Source organism: Silurus meridionalis, chromosome 17 (assembly GCF_014805685.1).
Source record: "Silurus meridionalis isolate SWU-2019-XX chromosome 17, ASM1480568v1, whole genome shotgun sequence".
NCBI lineage: Eukaryota > Metazoa > Chordata > Actinopteri > Siluriformes > Siluridae > Silurus > Silurus meridionalis.
This window is the reverse complement of record NC_060900.1, coordinates 22985606-23006983: the sequence shown is the minus strand read 5'-3', so window position 1 is coordinate 23006983 and position 21378 is coordinate 22985606. Positions and strand designations below refer to the sequence as shown.

At 37.4% G+C, this 21378-nt stretch overlaps 1 protein-coding gene across 1 annotated transcript in view; it reads right to left on the bottom strand.

Annotated features, from left to right (window-relative positions):
* The window catches only part of fibcd1a (fibrinogen C domain containing 1a), a 94771-nt gene extending 80519 nt beyond the window's left edge, over nt 1-14252 (bottom strand). Inside the window, exon 1 of the mRNA XM_046870441.1 lies at nt 13610-14252. Within this exon, the coding sequence (XP_046726397.1) occupies nt 13610-13657 (48 nt within the window). The 5' untranslated portion in view covers nt 13658-14252. The remainder of the gene's footprint in view (nt 1-13609) is intronic.
* Nucleotides 14253-21378: the final 7126 nt, after the last annotated feature.

Below are 21378 nucleotides of genomic sequence, written 5' to 3'. Positions count from 1 at the left end.
CTACGTGAAGTCCAAATGTAATGGCTCAAACACCAACTCCCAGATCAATAAACCAGCTCTGAGACTCGACTCATTTTACAATAAAAACGAGATATGCTTCCAATATTTGGATATAAGAAGGTGGCTCTGCCAAAATAAGAAGCCTCATAAACTTGTTTACGAGTCCCGGAGAAGGCGCACGGTACAGCAGCACCCACTCAGTGTTCCGGCAAATTTCCACAGCACAATACCAAGGGATCGGGGTGAAGTGTTTAAGGTCTAGAGAATAAGCGCTCAGCCAGACAGACGTTTAAAGGAAAAAGCAAATGGAAGAATTTTATCATCTAGGACATCAGAGAGTGTGTTGAGTTATCGGGGTTATCCGTTTTATTTACACACTCGCTGCTCTTCTCCAGAGCCACATTAAGAGGATTCACACGCTCACACACAGAGAGATAAAGAAATACAATTTGCTGTTAAACTAATCCATTACACTAAATACTATTGTAATAATTCATTTAAAAAAATGATTTAACTTCTCTGCAGAAATGAATGTAAGTAGCTGCTTCATTTAATGAGCTTTATCAAGGAGCTGCACCACCCTGCTGAGCTATTTCTATTTTTCCACCCAATATTAATAATAAAATAGCACCAAGTCACTGATTCTATTTGAGTGTTTAATTGCATTTGCTGAATATAAGTTCTGAACGTTTAGATGTGGTTGATAGGTTTTCTATAACAGCAGCACTGATAATAGTTCAGGCTCTGAGGATTATATTAATGCGCTTGTCCTAAAACTCATTCAGGGACTTGTATGATGGACGAGACACATTTTAGAAACATTTCTATTTGTTGCTGAGGCAATGTTTTCTGTGATTAGACATTTGTTTTCTAAAGTCCAGTCAGCAATTTGAAGATTTAGAAGTGGTAGCTTAGTGGTTGAGTGCCACTAGACTCTGGATCGGAAGGTCAGAAGTTTAAATCCCAGGACCACCAAGCCGCCACACCACTCCTGGGCCCTTGAGCAAGGCCCCCTTGCCTCCAATTAGTAAGTTGTAACTCACACTGGATAAGGGTATCTGTCAAATGCTGTAAATGTAAAAGCAAGGCTGTAACTTTAGGCTTTTCAACACGGGAAAGTCTTTGTGGACAAAACACCTGTGGTTTCTTGATAATGGCTTAAAATGTATTTTTTGTCTTATTAACATTAGAAATGCTGGTATGAGGAAAATCTGTTTATATTCATAGATAGAAGTAATATGCTATAAATAGATAGAAATTATATTTAATGGGGGAGCTGGTAGCACTGTGGTTAAAATGTTGGGCTTCTGATTAGAAGGTCAAGAGGTCAAATCCCAGCACCACTACGCTGCCACTGCTGGGCCCTTGATCAAGGCGTTTAAGTGCTCAGTTGTATAAATGAGATAATTGTAAGTTGTTCTGGATATGAGTATCTGCCAAATGCCATAAATGTAATGAAAACTCTACTACAAATACAGAAATTTACTGAGGTACAAAGCAGATGCGTTACAATGACACCAGAGTAAATTGAAAGTCGACTGCCTACCCAGGAGTCTTAAAGTATGGTGATCACTATGGGCTTGTATAGTGTGATTTTGAATAATTTAACAAATTACAGTACTTCATTTAGCAAAACAGAGCAATTTATACCACCATAATGTATAAACTTTACAGAATATACTGTATGTTTGTGGAAATGGGTGCGTGCACAAGCACCGGTTTGTGAGTGGAATCATAAATAGTGTATCTACAAAACAAATTATGCCATGTCTTTCTATACAGAATTTTTTTTAATTGCTTTATTACCGGAAGGAAGAAAAAAACGTAATAATTTATTTTTGTGTAGTTCATTATTTCTTTATAACCGCGCACCCTGTCATGTTTCATTCCATATATAATGTATTTTAAACCTATTTGCCATTGCCTGTTTGATAACGGCTTAAATTCATAAACATTGAACTCCAGATTGATTTTTACAGATAGAAATACTAATCCAGGTTAAATGCAGTGATCCAAAATCATCTCCTTTCCTTATTAATGAAATTTTACCCCCAGGTTAGACTGAACATGTTGTCATTGATAAACTACTGAATTTTAGCACAAATACTTTGCAGTGTCAAGATAGCGGTAATGATCAATCTTCAAGTAATTTACCATGAAAATCATTCAACTGTGACTCTGATAGAACAGCAACTAGTTATTACTATAGAATGCAGCCAGTAATTGGTTTGTCCATTCCTCTTTTCCATCATGGGGTCTGTGGTCCCAAATGGCAGCTGTCAGATTACAAAAAAGTATTCTAAAATACAAGACAGGCTTTGTCTGTGCTCTCAATCTATGCTCCACTTTCATCTCCTTTGAGATTCGCCTACAAACCCTTGAATGTTAGCCTTTTAGCACTTCTTTTACGATTCGCCACAAGGGAAGTGACCCCCATTGCTGTGGCACTACTGCTAATGCTACTCTGCTGCTAAAGCCCACCAGGAACCTTTCATGACATGTATGACATCTGCATAAAACAGAAAAACACAAACAGAGAAAGAAAAGGTCACAAAAACCAAACTGGAAGGACAGGGCAATGCATGGCTAGGGGAAAGTTCTAGATTTAGTGGGAGAGAAAGATTAGAAGTGGCGTATATCCGTAATCCTCTCCCGTTTTTTTTATTTTTGTTCCCCCGAGGCTTACTCTATACAGAAAAATTCAATAATCAACTTTATAAAGTCACTAAACTACAGGAACAAAGACTGAGATATTATTAGCCTTGCTAATGCTTCTCACTGCTGTGGACAAGAGGACGAAATGCTAATTGAACAAATGGGTTGTTTGCTTTAATAGACATGCTTAATAAGATGGTACATTAGGCACCCGGTAAATTAACAGAAATACACAAATGTGCATTCAATGGGCTTGTGAATGGGCCCTTTCGGCTGCCACTGTGCATCTCTCCAGGCCCTGGTTTATGTTTACAGGGAATTTGCAATCAGGCTAGTGTAAGATTCCCCAGCAAAGCAAAGCACTTGCCACCAGAACATGGTAATCACATAATGAATACTGTAGGATGTTGACTTGCTTCAGTACCTCTGCTACCTTACATGGCTACACTAAAATCTTGAGCTATTAGTTGCCACAGCACTGTATATCCCCCTTAAAATTAGAACTTGTCATCTATTAACTATGGAAGCTGGAGACAAGGGGCATAGCATCAGCTTTTTGGTTTTAGCCTTTCCTTAGGACCGGGGACAGAAGCCCATCCTGATTTTAACCATCAATGGGGTCAAGAGAACCAGAGAAGATAAAGTAAGGATAGAGATCTTAAAAAACGTATAGTTTTGGTGCATCTTTTCACCATTATTATATGGGAAGATTTGCCAAGAATGTGCAGCTGTAACATATCCTAGATATGTTATCATTATATTTACTGTTGGTCCGTATGATCTCTAAACAAATAAACAGTTTCTGTTTCCAGTCTCAAAACCATTTCTCAACCTTCCACCATAGAATAAATCTGATGAGAGAAAAAAGCCTGAAATGCTGCTGGTTTACAATACAAACCACTAATTTTTAACATTTTGGAAGATAGAACATATAGCCTTTTAAAGAACCACCACCTTTTTCCACATTGTGTTATGTTGCAGCCTTATTCCAAAATGGATTAAATAAAATTTTTACTCAAAATTCTAAAAACAACATTATGGTGTATTGTTTGTGAAATATTAAGGAAAAATAAAATTACGTTTGTACTGTACATGGTTTGTTTTTAACAGGTAAAACTTCATGGTCAATACATCTTCCTATAATAAATTGGTGGACCAGAGAGATGACCAAAAAGAGATGCTCATGCCCTGCACTGATTCAACTGCGAGCTTGTTTTTCTTCAGCATGAGTCCGATTTTGTCTCTCTTCTATCTTCTATTCGCTTATGCTGCTATAACGGATATTTAACATGCGCAGCAACGGTGGAGCGAAAGCCGTCGATAAGCTGGCGACTCTGTGAGATTTCACGCTCGTCCACAGTCCGTCAGCTAAAACCAAAACCATAAGACTTAATTATACACGCAGGACTTGTTTAGGGTTCAGTTGAGAGCTGAGATACATTATTTAAAGCCAAAGCCTGCAATAAAAATGCTTCCTAGCAAACTATTCACAATGAATTACTTTTAAATAATTGACAAAATAATATCTGATTCCATCAATAAGTGCGACACATGCTAGCAAAATCAAGCTACGATTTGGGGAAAGTATACAGGTAGTCCCCCACATATAGTGGAGATGGGTTTTAATAACCCCACTGTAACCTGAAAATATTGTGAATCGAGATCAAGGGGTCCTAAACAATGATCAGAATAAGTTGCAAATAATTTAACAAATTACAATAAATAATTTAGCACAACATAATTTAGCATAATTTAACAAAAACGGCAATTTTCAACGGAGCTGGATCTTCATCTTCGGGAAGAGGAGGAAGTCTGCCGGAGCTAAAACTGGTGAGTAGGGTGGGTGCAGAAGTGGGATCCTACTGTTTCCATTGTTCACAGGACGTTGTGGCACACTGACTTATGAATGTCGGTGCTCTGTGTGACTGTGCGTGCAGCCTTGTGCTGCCATCTGTTGGCATGTTACAAAACTAATCTCAAAACACCACATATGTGGCAGCAGGCTCAAGAACCAATAAGTGCGCTCTGTTTCAGTGCCTGGTGATGGCAATTAAAAGGAGAGAAACAAAATGTTTTGTTTGGAAACTATAAAACCAGAAACAAATGTGCGTTCTAACGCCGAGACAACTAAACTCTGTCAACCGCTGGCCAGAGTGACGCATCTCACAAGGCAGGAGATGCGAACGTCCTGGCAGCATCCCAATATACCACATAAATGTTGCTATGTTTGCTTACTTTATGAAAATTCTAATATTTTTGCAATTTTGTCGCATCACTATTGTCATCGTAAATTTACTCTGAGACTACTTGTATTTTTGACATGCAATCTAGTAAGAGTTTTGGATGTCGCATTTCATTCATTAAGCTTTACAACACCAGGTATAATTCAAGACAACGTTTTACCTCAAACCAAAATTAGGAAACATTTATGTGTTTTTTTTTTTTTTTTTATTTCTGCTGTTTTTATCAATTCCTTCTCACAACCAAACTCAAAATTCACATAAAAGGCAGATGTTTATAGAACATAAACCAAAAAACATCTTGGCAACCCTTAAACTTCCTGCCACTGATTTGATTCATTTAAATAAGAGGTTGGAACACATTGTCACATCTTATCTTGCTCAATACAACAAATATTGTATAAAAGAAGTAGCCTGAGAGCATTCTCTCTCCTCACTTTCCATGAACCTGTTCACCACTTCACTTCTCAAATCCATTGTGCTTGTGGAGAGCGAAACAGAAAGGCAGGGTGTGTCACAAACCACTCATTCGCATCAATACTGGAATCTTATTTTTAGGCCAGAGTGAATAAAAAGTTTTTGTGCCCATGTAGCACTTTGCAGACCATATCAGGAAACAGCACCCATGTTTCTTAATAACCAGCCATGCAAACACATTTATTCTTCTTCTTATTATTGCACAGCAGGGGTCTCATGGTGTCTTTAATTGGATTTGGCGATTCTTTTGAAGAGTGCCTGAATATAGCGTATAAAGATAGAGTGCTTTCTGTCACTTGTGCTGGGAATTTAAAGTAAATATGTTCTTGATAATAAAAAAAAAATTTAAAAAACTCTCAGCAAAGCTTTTGTCTGCCAATCTGGAGAATAAACTGAATAAAAATGCTGTTTGCACTAGAGAGGTTTGACGTACAGAAAGCAGATGGCAATTGTCTCTGACGTCTCGAATGTCTTCTGTCAAAGCTGTGAATACGGAGCTTTTTTTTTTTCTTTTATGAAGTAGAACATTTCTCTACACAATTTCACTCAGTTGCCTAAAGCTGCAAATATAAGCAAGAAATATTGAGGGCCAAAAATTAAATACAATCACTTTCTTAATTATATCATGAGGCTACATGCAACAAGAAACAAACTTTTATCGATATGTTATCTTTACACTGCAACACTACAAGAATGAACCAGGAACCTGTTTAATCCCAAAGGTGTTCAATAGGGTTGAGGTCAGAGCTTTATAGCAGGAGATCTTCCACTACACCCATACAAAACATATCTTCATTAAGTTTGCTCAAGTTTGGGTCTCCTAGTTCAAGTGAAGGGAAAATGTCATGCTACTGCATCCAAAGGCACCCTGTACAATTGTGTGCATTCAGCTTTTGCAATAACAGTTTGGGAAAGAACTACATATGGCTAGAAAAGTCAGGAGTCCCACTACTTTTATCCATGTAGTGTAAATTAGAATTTTTTAGGAATTGAACTGCATTGATTGAAGCAATAAACATTTAAAATGCCTGAACGTTCAAATCTTTGATTGTTGAGACGGCAGCCAATCAGATTTTAGTGTGCCGAGCCAATCAGTACAATTTTAGTTGTAAACAAGTTCCAGGTCAAACTTTAAAAATAGTCAGCTACTACAAAATGAATAAATAAAAATAAATAAATAAACAAATGTGCAACTAAAAAACAGAAATTCATCTTATTTTGGCATTCCATTCATACAATACATACAAACAGTATCAGTATGCATTTATTGTAACTATAAGATCAGAATGTAGCAGGATGCTAGCTTACATTTTAAGAGCTTATTTTGTTTAGAATGCTAGCACTCTGGAGGAAACAGGGTGTTTCCTCATTTTCAGGCTTAAATTCTGTGACAGATAGTGGCAGATTTATCAGCTGACACATCTCCAGACCGAAAACGTAAGCGCTGAATGGAAATGGAAAAAGCACGTGGATGACACAGATGGGTTTAGGTCTAACCTTGAATTTAACAAGCTACGGCAGGTAAAAACTTTCCTGCGGTGACAAAGATTTCCGTAAAAGTACACCGGTTCATGTCTCTCTGGACCAGAGGACCTTTTTTTTATTTATGTAATTTCTTCACAGCTACAGTACAAATCACGCTCTCGGAGAGCCGGCTGTTTTTGTCCCATTGCACGCATTTGGAAAAATCATGACAGTATGTACATTGTACAGGATTACAGAATGCATCAATCAAAAAGTGAGTCATGGTGTTTTCCTGTATGAGCAGCTGAGATTGTTAGTCCTGGAAAAAAACGCCCCTAACTCTCCTGAAGAGCACTGGTTTATTAATAAACACTAGGCAAACAGATGAATTCTCGCTGATTAATTAGCGAGACCTGAAATAATGTATGCTGTGTAAAATGGGAGCAGGATATGAGATGAGCAGCTGTGAAATATATTCATATATATCTCACAAAAGTGAGTACACCCTTCACATTTCAGCACTTCAGCATCTAAAGGGACAATACTATAGAAAATATAACTTGGATATATTTTAGTCAGTGTGCAGCTTGTATACCAGTACAGATTTACTGTCCTCTGAAAAAAACTTAACATACAGACATTATTGTCAAAATAGCTGGCAACAAAAGTGAGTACACCCTAAGTGATAACAGCTGTACATCGTTTATCTGTGCAAAGCCACATGTCCTCTTTATCATGTTCATGTTTTTGTCTGCTTGACAGGACCATACAAATTTGTGTATCTCGTATTAAAGCAGTTAAAATGTTGTACTTTGAGGACAGTTCTCTCATACTGACCACTGGATGTTTAACATGGCACCTCATGGCAAAGACTCTGAGGATTTGAGAGAATTAGAATTGTTGCTCTCCACAAAGATGGCCAAAGCTATAAAACGATCAGTAACATCCTATAACTGAGTTACAGTACAGTGGTCAGAGTTATACAGAGGTTTTCCAAGCAATTAAGTCCTGGTGCTGTGCATCAGGTGCAGAAACTGGCTTCAATAAACAGATGCATGAGTGCTGCAACATTGCTTTAGAGGTTGCAGAAGGGGACGGTCCATTTATCAGTGTTTGCTGAAGACAACCTGTCCAAGAACATGAATTACTGAAACCATGTCCTGTGGTCTGATGGAACAGATCAACTTGTTTGCTCAGATGGTGTCCAGCATATGTGGCACCGCCTGGTGGTGCATGGTGCATGGTGGTGGTAGCATCCTGGTCTGGGGCTGCATGAGTGCTGCTGGTACTGGGGAGCTGTGTTTTATTGAGGGAAACATGGATTCTAACATGTACTGTGAAATTCCGAAGCAGAACATGATGCCGTCCTTTCAGAAACTGGGCCAAACGACGGTTTTCCAATATGATAACAACCTCAAACACACCGCCAACTGCCTTACTGAGGAAGCTGAAGGTAAAGGTAAGGATGATGGAGTGCCCTATTGAGCACTTGTTGCTTATCCTCAAGCGGAAGGTGGAGAAGCGCCATGTGTCTAACATCATTCAGCTTTTCATTATGGAGGAATGGAAGAGGATCTTGGCAACAATCTGTGCTGCTTTGGTAAATGTCATGCCCAGGAGGATTAAGGCAGTGCTAGATAACAATGGTGCTCACACAAAAAAAAATCTTGATACTTTGGACACGTTTTTACATGTTCACTTAGGGTGTACTTACTTTTGTTGCCAGTTATTTTGACAATAATGGCTGTATGTTGAGTAAATCTATACTGCTATACAAATTGATTACTCTAAAATAGATTTGTTTCATTTCTGGAGTATTGTCCCTTGAGAAGGTATAATAAAATGGTTGCAGAAATGTGAGGGGTGTACTCACTTTTGTGAGATACTGTACATATACATATATACAGTCATAGCCAAAAATATCGGCACCCTTGCAATGGTGTCAGAAAATGCTACACTTCTCTTAGAAAATTGTTTTAATTGCAAATGTTTTGGTATTCATGTGCTTACAGTTTTTTGTTTGCACTGCATCGACAAAAAAAAAAAAGAAAAACAGAGAAGAATAGGCCAACTTGATAAGATTTCACACAGAACTCAAAAATGGAATGGACAAAACTATTGGCACCTTGTCAAATTGTAGGAAAGAATTGCTTTTCAAGCATGTGATGCTCCTGTAGTTTGTATTTAGATACACCTGTGGCAAGTAACATGTGTGGGCAATATAGTTAAAATGGAGAAGTTGACTCAATCTTTGTGTTGTGTATCACACTGTGCATGTAGAAAAGAAAGAAGTGTGAGTTGTCTGTGGATTTGAGAGAAAAAAATTGTGGAAAAACATGGACAATCTCAAGGCAACAAGTCCATCTCCAGAGATCTTAATGTTCCTGTGTCCACTGTGCCCAATATCATTAAGAGGTTTACAGCCCATGGCACTGTAGCGAACTTTCCTGAACGTGGACAAAAAAAAAAATTGTATTTTATCCAAAATTACAATGAAGGATTGTGGTGGAGAAAGAACCCCGATTAACTTTCAAACAAATTTAAGCCGATCTACAGACACGTGGTACAACAGTACTATCCGTCACTATCTGAATGAAGAGGGACACTCTGGTAGGAGACCCAGGAGGACATCACTGCTGACCCAAAGCCATAAAAACAAAATAAAGTTTGCCAAAACTTATTAGACAAAATCACAATCCTTCTGGGAGAACGTACTGTGGACAGATAAGACAAAAGTAGAGCTTTTTGCTAAAAGACATCATGGCACTGTTTACAGAAAAAGAAATGAACACAGCTCCTACAGTCAAACATGGTGGAGGTTCAAAGATGTTTTGGGGTTGCTTTGCTTCTTCTGGCACTGGATGCCTTGACTGTGTGAATGGTATCATGAAATCTGTTGATTACCAAATAATTTTATTTCCGGCACAACGTAGAAAGCCGCATCTCCACCAGAGCTCATGGGTCTTCCAGCAGGACAATGACCCAAAACACCTTTTAAAAAGATCTGATCCAGATCTGAATCCCATAGAACACCTGTAGAGAGATCTCAAAACAGCAGTTGGGAAAAGGCATCCTTTAAATCTGAATGACCTGGAGCAGTTTGCAAAAGAACAGTGGTCCAGAATTCCAGTAGAGAGGTGTAAGAAACTCATTCATGGTTACGGGAAGTGATTGATTTCAGTTCTTTTTTTTCCAAAGGAGGTGCTACCAAATTATTAAGTTATGGGTGCCAATAATTTTGTCCAGTGCATTTATGGGGTTTTGTGTGGAATTGTATCAGATTTTACATTTCTTCTCTGTTTTTTTGTGTTGTTCCAGAGCAAACAAATAAAATAAACACGTGAATACCAAAACATTTGCAACTGCAACAATTTTCTGAAAGAAGGGTTGCATTTTCTGACAGAATTGCAAGGTGCCGATATTTTTGGCCATGACTGTATGTATATATACACACACACACATAAATGCAGCTCTACCTCTGTTATGTTAATCTGTATTCTATGTGACTCTCAGGACACGCCTCGGTCTCTGTAGTGTTGTGATACGTCGTATTCACGTAGCAGCAGTGGTGTTGAGAGAATGCGCTCAAGAAACGGTATAGTAAGAAGAAATCAATCTACATATAAAATATTGGACACAATTGTGTGTGTGTGTGTGTGTGTGTGTGTGTGTGTGTGTGTGTGTGTGTGTGTGTGTGTGTGTGCGTAAAACTGTACAGAACAGTAGAATGATTTTTAATTAGGCTGCCATCAACAGAGAAACGAGCGTTTATGCAGAAACAGGAACGCTTTAGAAAAAACTCTGCTGCATCATTATTATCTGCACACAGCCTTTAGATCTGAGTGTGTGTGCTTGTGTGTATGTGTGCAATCCTCAATAAACATCTATTATTTCAAATAAACCCCTGTAATTTGGTAAAATATAAGAAATAATAGGCAGGTTGCCAGCGGCGCAAAAAATGGGGAGGCAGTATATGCACCCAAATTGGGGGGTGCCATTGCATGTATATTATTTATTATTGTATTTACCCCTCTTTTGGGAGGAGGGAAGGGGAATGCCAGGCATGATCTTGCATCCCCCTCAGCAAATGTGCAGTTGCACCGATAGGGTGAGATGAAAAATCATACATCATACTTTATAATGTTAAACTGTTGAATATCTTTCTGACATTTCTGTTATCACATGCATGTTATTGCAGCTTTCTCAGCGGCCTCTCTCGCTTTACAGTCAATACGAGCTAAACTGCAGCTTGTCAATTAACGCAAAGGTTCTATATCCAAAAGATTTTCCTGTGTTATAAAACGTACAGTAGCAGCTTTACGTCTGATGGCTGAAACAAGAAAAAACACCATGATGTCACAGAAAATTAATCGTCACCTTCTGACCAATCAGAAAGAAAATTCATGTGCCCTAACACTTAGGCAAGCTCTAAATTAAATAATAGCTTGTCTTCAGTTCATGATGGTCACATGACCTGATACATGTACTTCAAGCATCTGAGAACAAACATACAGGGGGATCAGGTACAGACAGAAGAATGGGAGAAACAATCTAATTTAGTACTGAGGTTTTATTAAAGCTTCTCTGCTTCATTTATATGTGCAAACTGTCACAAGTGTAACCCCTGAGGTAACACATACTCATTGTTAATATCTAATTAGTTGTTCATTACCCATCCATACTGCACAGATTTTTGTACAGTACATGTTACAGTATATAATAATATAATACAATATAGCCTACAAGTAAGAATATATATATATATATATATATATATATATATATATATGTGTGTGTGTGTGTGTGTGTGTGTGTGTGTGTGTGTGTGTGTGTGTGTGTGTGTGTGTGTGTGTGTGTGTGTTTTTTTTCAATAAAAACATTTTTTTAATTTGCTTGCACCAGTAGCTCAAATGTAAGTTAATGCATGGTTGTAAATGTGTATATATTTATTTGATTTTGTGCAGTTTTGAGATTTTGCGCCCAATTAACTGCTACATACTGTATTCGCAGACAACTTAACAACTTAAAGATCTCTCACTATTTACATTTATAAACAGTCCGATACAGGCTCTGTGGGGGTTGCATCAGCACTGGGAGATGTTGTCTTGTAATCAGTTTAAAGGTCCATCATTTATGAATGATCTAACTGGACTGCTTTCAGATATGGTAGTGACATATTATTCCTCACTTTCTTCATGTTTGTCATGGTTGTGTGAGGGGGGAAAAAAGATAATTCCTTGTCACTGGGGTGATTCTCATTTAGGTATACTCAAACTTGATTTAGGTAATAAGCCACATAACAGAATATAGACAGAAAGAAAGGAAGGAAGGAAGGAAGGAAGGAAGGAAGGAAGGAAGGAAGGAAGGAAGGAAGGAATCTTTAAGCAAACAGCCTACATCAAGTAAACACTCATCCTAGAAGACAGACAGACAGACAGACAGACAGACAGACAGACAGACAGACAGACAGACAGAAAGACAGAGTTTGAGTATCCTCAAACTTGATTTAGGTAATAAGCCACATAACAGAATATAGACAGGAAGGGGGTCGAAGAAAGGAAGGAAGGAAGGAAGGAAAGAAGAAAGGAATCTTTAAGCATCTTTAAGCCTTCATCAAGTAAACACTCATCCCAGAAGACAGACAGACAGACAGACAGACAGACAGACAGACAGACAGACAGACAGACAGACAGACAGACAGACAGACAGACAGACAGACAGATAGATAGATAGATAGATAGATAGATAGATAGATAGATACTCATACGGTGCCTTGCATAATTATTCACCCCCTTGAACTTTTACACATTTTCCACTCCACTCCACTCTAAAAATCCTAGGCTATACTTTTCCTTGTCGCTATGGTGATACCATCATGGGAGCATTTTTTGTATCTATAATATCTTTCTTTCCCTGGAAGCATGAATATAGTGTACTAATTGGACCTTACAGACCACCAAAGTACAGATCTTCCTTCCTTAGGGGTACATACATATGCAGCTTTCCAGGTAATAAATACCTGCTAACGATACAAAAACACGTTTTCATCATGGTCCCACTCCGGCCATTAGGAACAGTACGTGTGCCAAATCTATTTCTTTTTCAATGTACAGTGTGTTTGCCTTCAGTGAGTTTGTTTGCTATAAATCGAGACAAAAAAGAACTTCAAAAAGAGTCACTAATTCTTTATTATTATTATTATTATTATTATTATTATTATTATTATTATTATGTTTTTCATTCTGAATTTAAAGTCCTTTCGCCGGACCGGATCAGGACCTCGGTCAGTCGGGTCCAAACTTATGGGCTGGGTCATATGTTGAACTCTCCTGCTGTGAAACCAATGACCAATTATGGTTCCAAACCACAAGGTATGAGTTTTGCATTAAAGGTACAAATGATATGACAAGCAAAGGGACCGTGTAGGATCACTGTAGAGGACACTGAATTTGATGATGTGCTGTGAAAGCAGAGAGAACGGCATCCGGGACGCTCATGTGCAACACCTCACCTGGATAAAGCCTTCAATTTTTTTTTTAGGATTTTTTCTACTTTTTTCATATTAATATTTATGATGAAAAATGGATGGAGATGATCATAAATGGATGGAGGATGGAGAAGATGCTCAGGGCAATGCTGGAAGTTTGGGACCTTCCTGATAGAACAGACATGTTTAGTAATTATGCATGCCAAAAAAAAAAAAAAGAATAAATTATTTTCTTTAATGCTTATTTGATAGAAATGTTAAAGAAATGATGAGACAGAATGTCTACCTGAGCCTTGTGCTGCGGTCCGTCTTCAAGCTCCGTGACGCTGTTCATGATTTTCCACGAGCTGCTTCACTGATATTCTCCGAGGGGGCAAACAAACAAACAAACAAACAAACAAACAAGCAAAAACAACTTGCGGGGAAAAAATCCGAGATTTTTGTCCTCATGGACTAAAGAAATCCGTCTAATTCCTCCATGAATGAACTACTTGAGCAGCACATGCACACCTTCAGCACTGAGATTTAGGACCTGCTGCAGACCTGATACACTCATCAGACAAAAAAAAAAAAAACACACACACACTTATTTCAAAATAAAATACGAAATGTGATCTTTTGACCAGGAAAATGTTCTTGAAAAGAAAGAGAGATGAAAACAGTTTGCGGCGGATGATGCTGAAGCTGCTTCTCGCTTCTAAACACGAAGCTCCTGATGGGAAACTTCCTCCGTCCTTCAACGTGACAAGAAGAACAAACAGGTTGAATAAACAAAAAGAAAAATGTCGGTATTTTAGGGAGAAATGTGTATCCAGAAAATGCTGCAGGTCGGGTTAATCCTGTAGCGTCCATGAGAGGAGATGTGGAGTCTTTAGAAACGTGTCGGACTCACATCCTCACTCTCTGTAGTGCGGCTCTGCTGAGATGAAGCGCCGCTTTACAAACGAGAAGCAACGCAGGGTTGCCAGATTCAGACTTAAGGTTGCCAGGTGTGCTGGTAAACAAAAATGTGAAACCAGACTCCAAGCAAACGCCCCCAAACTCCTATTTTCATTTCTCGTTACTATTTATGGGACACCTTCACAAAATTTGTTTGTTAAAACCAATTTTATGAGGTATAAGTCTTCATTTTTAATTAGAATTCATTTCTGAATGAATGACTCAGAAAACAAACGAGGTGCAAATTTTATATCTAGAAGAATAGCCTTTATTTGTAATATATACATTAGAGCACAGTGAAATTTGTTCTTTACATTTCCCAGCTTCCTCGGAAACTGGGGTTCAGCCATGATATGGCACCCCTGGAGCACAAAGGGTTAAGGGCCTTGCTCAAGGGCCCAAAGAGTGGCAGCTTGGAAATACCGGGGCTTGAACCTCGTACCTTCCGATCATTAACCCAGCACCTTAATCACTGATCTACCACTCCCTGATCTGTTTAGTTTGACTAGACACATAGACTGTTTTTATTTTATTATAATTTTTTTTATTATTATTAATATTTTCAACATTGCACTTCATTACTGAAGATCCGAACAATGAAAGGACAGACTGCACAATAAAACAAAAAAGTCTTAAACACCTTAGAATATTTGTTATATTTTTGATTGTCCAAAGTAACTACATTCTGCTTTAATTCAGCTCAGCAAATCATGGCATTCTCTCATCAGATTTACAAAGTCAGTGATTTTTAGTCCACAGGAGTCCCTTGTTAAGAGTGAAGTTGTGACATTTCTTGATTTCTTAATGTGCTTAAGACCATCAGCTGTCTTGTACAGAGGAAAAGGTGAGCACAGAGCTAATCTGAGCTACCTCTGCTGCAGAGGATACGTGTATTGTTATCAGTGTTGTGCATATAAGGCATATATGGAAATGGAGACAGAACTAAAACAAGCAAATTAAGCAAATTAACAGCTCATTTGCTCTTTGTGGGAAGATAAACTACGGTCACTGATAATAGCGAACTTTGTAAAAGCATTCAGAATGTTTCAAGCTGATGATGAAGCAGAGAATGATGTAGACGAGGACGAGGTCATATTTACAGAATTGCACGAAGTTTTATGAGATGACAGCGAAAGGTATGTTTTCCCTCCACATCACCGGTGTGCAGCCCACACCCTTAACCTTATATACACAAACGATAGGTACATTTCTGACGGCGAAGGCAGATTGCAAAGCAGTGTACAGAAGTGCGACTGGAAAGTGTTCAGCCTTGTGGTCAAAATTTAGTCGATCATCTTATTGTTCTCTAAAAAGTTATTAAACATTTTAAATGTTTAAGAAATGTCTTTTGCTCTAATATAACTTATTTCTTAATGGCAATTATCTATATTACACCTGTTACACCTGTAAGGCATGAAAAGATACAAGTAGCATAAAAGTAGCATAAAAGTAATATAACGCGTTACTTTCCATAAAAAGTAACTAAGTAACGTAATTAGTTACTTTTTTGGGGAGTAACTCAATATTGTAATGCATTACTTTTAAAAGTAACATTGCCCAACACTGATTATTATTGTGTTCATTTATATTTACCAACCTCAGAAATTTACATATATGCAAAGTTACATAAATGCTTCTTGGAGTTTAAGTGGCAGACATATTGTGGCAGACAAGCAATATTCTTTGGATAAGAAACACAAGGGTTTGACATTATATTAGTGAAAAACAGGTTTTTGTTGAGGGTGAATAGTTTGGGGGATTTTTGAATGTGTGGTTCCCCCTGTGAAGCATGGAGGAGGAGGTGTGATTGTGTGGACCAATATTTGTTTTCAAACAGGACAATAGATACCAAACACACCTCTAGGTTATGTAAGAGTTGTTTTCTTGAAGAATGTGATTAATGTAGTGCTGCATCAGATGATCTGGCCTCCACAATCACCTGATCGAAATTTGGGTTTGGGATGAGTTGGTCTGGAGGAATGTGCCTGAGACATTCCTCTAAATGTTCTTTTTGTCACCTATAGATCAATATAGATATATATATATATATAAACTCTTTTGGTTTCATTTATATCTGTTCTATGCTCAAAGAGTTATATTATCATGCAAATTTGACCCTTAGACTAATGCAAAACAATTTGTAAATTCGTTTAAATGCCAGTCACCTTGACAATATTCCTGACAGGACTTTTCTGCATTACCCACAAAGACAGTTGGAAAAAAAAAACAGTAAAGGCTAAAACTACGTCCTCATCTGTACACTCTAAACAGATCAGCTTTAATTTTCATGCTAGCACCGCATCATTCTTGTCATGTTATGGAACGTTAACTAGATGATTATCTTCCCTATTACACCATCTCATCTTATCGTCTTATCATGTTTTGTTCATTATTAATAAAACTATTTATATTACATAGATAGATAGATAGATAGATAGATAGATAGATAGATAGATAGATAGATAGATAGATAGATAGATAGATAGATAGATAGATAGATAGATAGATAGATAGATAGATAGATCGATCGATGGTGTAGTTACTGCATCTCTACTCCAGGGACTGAGTTTCTTCTCATATGTCTGGCTGGGTTTTCCTCAAGGTTCTCTGGATTCGTTCTCTGTTCAAAAGTATCTAAATGTTTTAACGCTTCCTAGGTGTGATTGAATGTGTGCCTTGTGCTGTGTGATGGACTGCTGTAAATCAACCTGGTGTCTAGTGTTCCTGGCATTAAGGTTTGGAAACACTGTGACTATTATCAGGATAAAGCACTTATCGAACTTCGCAGCAGCAGTTTGATTTAAGGCTTATATGTGGATGTATGTCTCACTAGGTGGTGAGTAAAACAAATGAAAACTGTTCATTTTTATTTAAACAAATTCTAATCGGTGAATTGTGAATAGCAGCCAAGTTCAAAGATCCTTGCCAATCTGGCAACCCGATGAATTTCCCAGCAAAGCAGCTGTAGCACCAGACAGCACTAATACATAACTCTAATGAGTGTTTCAGGTGCAGATTGATTACCGTCCCAACTAAATTAGGTTGCTATTTGATTTAACTTACAGTGTTGGACATTATTTTACTGTTATAATGTTAAAATCATATTAACTATGTTCTTTAATGGCAGTCTTTTTTTTTATAGTGTTTATCTGTGTAGCTGAACACACAGCAAACTGGGGTATTTAAATACGCGTACCATATATCATATCATATAAAATAAAATACAGCTTATATTTTGAAAGGTGGACTAAAACTTGTTTACTAAAACGTTTATTTAAGTCGATTTTGCATTATGGGTATTATCAATATATATGTTCACTCGTTTTTGCATTATCTTGGATTGGGTTTAATGATTCCTTCAACAACAAGAATGATAAAATAAAATTGATTGGTAATTCAGCCATTCTGATTCTGGTCATTTTGATTTGGCTGGAGAGCAGCACAAAAAGCATTTTGTTGGTTTGTTTGTTTGTAAATGCCATTAATAATCTGAATAAACCACAAATTATGAACGGTTTATGTATGGTATTATGTGTAACCTCTAGCGTCTAACTTTATTTTAAATCCATTTTATTTTTGAGGTTTAGCAGCCTACTGAAATCAGGCCTTTGCCTAGACTTAAACTAAAATTATTCATATCTTAGACTGTATCTGTGTTTTCTATATTTAAATATGTGGCATAAAATGACATGAAAAATGCAGGTAGATAAATGATTAGTATGCATGCTTTCAAATGTCTATATGAAAAGGAAACGATGAAATATTCATAGAATGCTAAATAAAGAGCTAAAAATGTGTGTGTGTGTGTGTGTGTGTGTGTGTGTGTGTGTGTGTGTGTGTGTGATTTGGAAATAATGTAAAGAAAAAGGTAAAAATATCACAACCAAGCCTCCAATTTAAAAAAAAAAAAAGATGTTTTTTCATCCCTGACCAATTTGCATTTTACACATCAGTGATTGGTTGTAATTTAGTGCTGCTTGAGCAAGGTGAAGGCATTCACTTTCATTCATTTATGAAGTTTCACACACTGTGAGACAGCTGAGCCAAAATTACCATTCACAGTGCGAGACACTTTGTCCTCACCAGTGTAAAAATACCAGCATCTTTATTTGCAACGTGCTGGAAATAAAGCAGCTGCTTTCAGTGGTGAAGCGACAGCGTTATTAAAGATACAAAAATAATTGATCAAGCTGACAACAAATAGAGCAGTCGATCAGTGAGCTGTTTGTAGGACATGTGTTACACCTTGCAGTCTTCCCTCTCGCACATGCATACGCAAACACAATATTCCTGCTTCTCTCATTATTTAGATTGACATGTCAGAGATTTAAATCATGCCAATGTTCTACATTCTTTCATATTGCAGCTTCTTTCATCCAGACAGTTTGATTGCCAATTACCCACCATCTTCCCCCAGAGCAGTATCCTCCATGTAACCCCCACCACCACCCCAACACACACACACACACACACACACACACACACACACACACACACACACACACACACACACACATGGAATCTGCAGTAAGTTTATATCTGGTAAAAATTCTTTATATTGAATTAGACGGCTCAGACAGGTCACGGTGAAAGAAAATCATTTCAAATGATATTTTTGTTAAACATGATAAAGTGTTTGTCAGAGAATTAAGACCCAGGAGCAAAAAAACACATTATATTGTGAATCTGTAGTGCACTATGGTTCCTAAGAACAATGGTACTTTTTTAGTTAAAATGCTCGGTGAACCACATGCTTTATTATGAGTTGGTATCAAAAATTTCTGAGACTAGCTCTGTTCACAAGAAAATATTTGATTTATCTACGTTTATATACCATCACCTTTAAAATAGTTCCCTTGCACAGCAATACATTGCTCCCAGCGTTCCTGACACTTCTAGAATGTGTCCTGGAAGTCTTCTTTTCTTCTTCTGCGATTTGTTCTCTGCAATAGTGTCAAAACAGTCACCTTAAAGCTGGAACTTTATTTTCGGGAAGAGGGCGAAGTCCGCAGGAGCCGAATCTGGTGATAAAGAGCAGACGTGGTAATGCACATGGTCAGAATAGCATCAGTTGCACAGCTCTCGATGTACACAGTATAATGTCTTTTGGTACACTGACTTATAAAGTTCGGTGCTCCCTGTGACTGTGAATGCATCCTTGTGCTGCCATCTGTTGGCATGTTACAAAACTAGTCTCAAATATATAATTGATATATATAGTATATTGATATATGACATCATAACCTCTCACAGTTACAACTGCTGCTCTCTGGATGTTTTTTGCACCACTTTTTTGCTAAATTTTAGAGAATGTAAACATCGCTGGAGCTCATAAATTTCTGCTTGTTTGGTACCATTGTCCATGCCAATGTCAGTCAAAGACAGTGGGATTTAAAAATCCCAATGCTGATGTTCAATGTAAAATATTTAACTGAAGCTCCTGACCTGTACCTGCAGGATTTTACACTTTCAACTGCTGCCACATGCTGCTGATTGAACTCTCGCATGAATGTGAAGGTGTACACGTGGATTTCGTGTGTATGTGTGTTTACAAAGTTTCGAATAAATTTTACTTCAACCTATTTTTTTTTTTAATTGGGTTTTAAAATTAATTAAAAAAAATAATAATAATATAGGAAATAGATTAGGCCTTCATTTGTCTTCTATTTACTCATTCTGTACTCCTTTAATCTTTCTTGAATCTTGATGGCCTGTTCAAATGCCTTCCCTCATCATCTTAATCTCCATAAATCAGGGTTCGTTTTATGTAAATTAGATGTACTGGATATTACAATATATGTATGTATTTTCTTTGGTATCATATTGTAGATATATGGTATGTAAATATGGTACTTGTGGGTGGAAGCATTCAGCCAATAAGCAGAAGCTGATTCATAATTTAAGTTCGAATCAGTTTCCAGGAAAAAGATTAGTATTTGTTCATTCATCATTCTGAAATTTTAACCTTGACCTCTATGCAACACTGTTGAATAAGGATCACTATTATTCTGGTTTATTTATAGATCTGTTTTATTTATTGTGTCAAGGGCACAGCAGTGGCAGTGTTGTGGTGCTGGGATTTAAACTTACAACCTTCGGATCAGTAGTCTACTGAACTACCATCAGCCTATAAGAATGTGCATTTTCCTACTAATGAGTTATCACTGAGTAAGTAACATTACTGCATGATATTTTGTTGGATTGAGTGTTACATAATTTGTTATGCTACTGTCAAAAACCAACAGAATAAGACTAATGCAGGTCTGCAAGGCCAATATATATGTATGTATATACATACTTTACATTAATATACAGCATTTGTCAGGGAATAAACATGATTAACCACATTGTACAAGCAGCGACAGCATAAAAATGAATGAATGCAGTAAACTGTAATGTATCTTGGGAAATGTTTGTTGGAATTGTTTCCTGTTAGATAGAAGGAAAAAAAAAACAGATAAAGTATGATGTATTGCATGCTGTTGCAGGAAGTCAAAATGTTGGTTTGGGCCTCTTATTAATTTTTTCCTGCATTGTCTAGAACTATCCAGAGGGAAATATTTCCCTGATCCGGAGTGAAGAGCGCGATGGCAGAATTTACAGCCTGTTGGCTTTGAGAACGTCACAAAGAGAGAAAGATGTGCCTGCAAACCTGTGAAACACACACCTGCTCTAACTGTGGCTATTGTCACTTCTTGTGCATACAAGAAAAGACTCGAGCAGGTACAGAGAGAGAGAGAGAGAGAGAGAGAGAGAGAGAGAGAGAGAGAGAGAGAGAGAGAGAGAGAGAGAGAGAGAGGGAGGAAAAAAATAAATACAGTACATCACACATACATAGAAGTTATAAATTGTTAGAAACCCAGATGTAGATTTTGATTCCTAATTAGCAACTACAATTGACAGCATGAAGAAAAAAAATCCCTGAGATGACATGAGGAAGTAACTTCAAGAGGAACCAGACTTCTATCCATTTCTGGGTGGTGCTGAATAATGAGCTTATAAATCATTACATTTCTGCATTCGTATAATGTACATTCAAACAGTATTTAGTTGGTTTGCTGAAAGAATCTTCAGTGTGAGTAATAGACCATCTTTATGATTATAGCAGCAGTACTT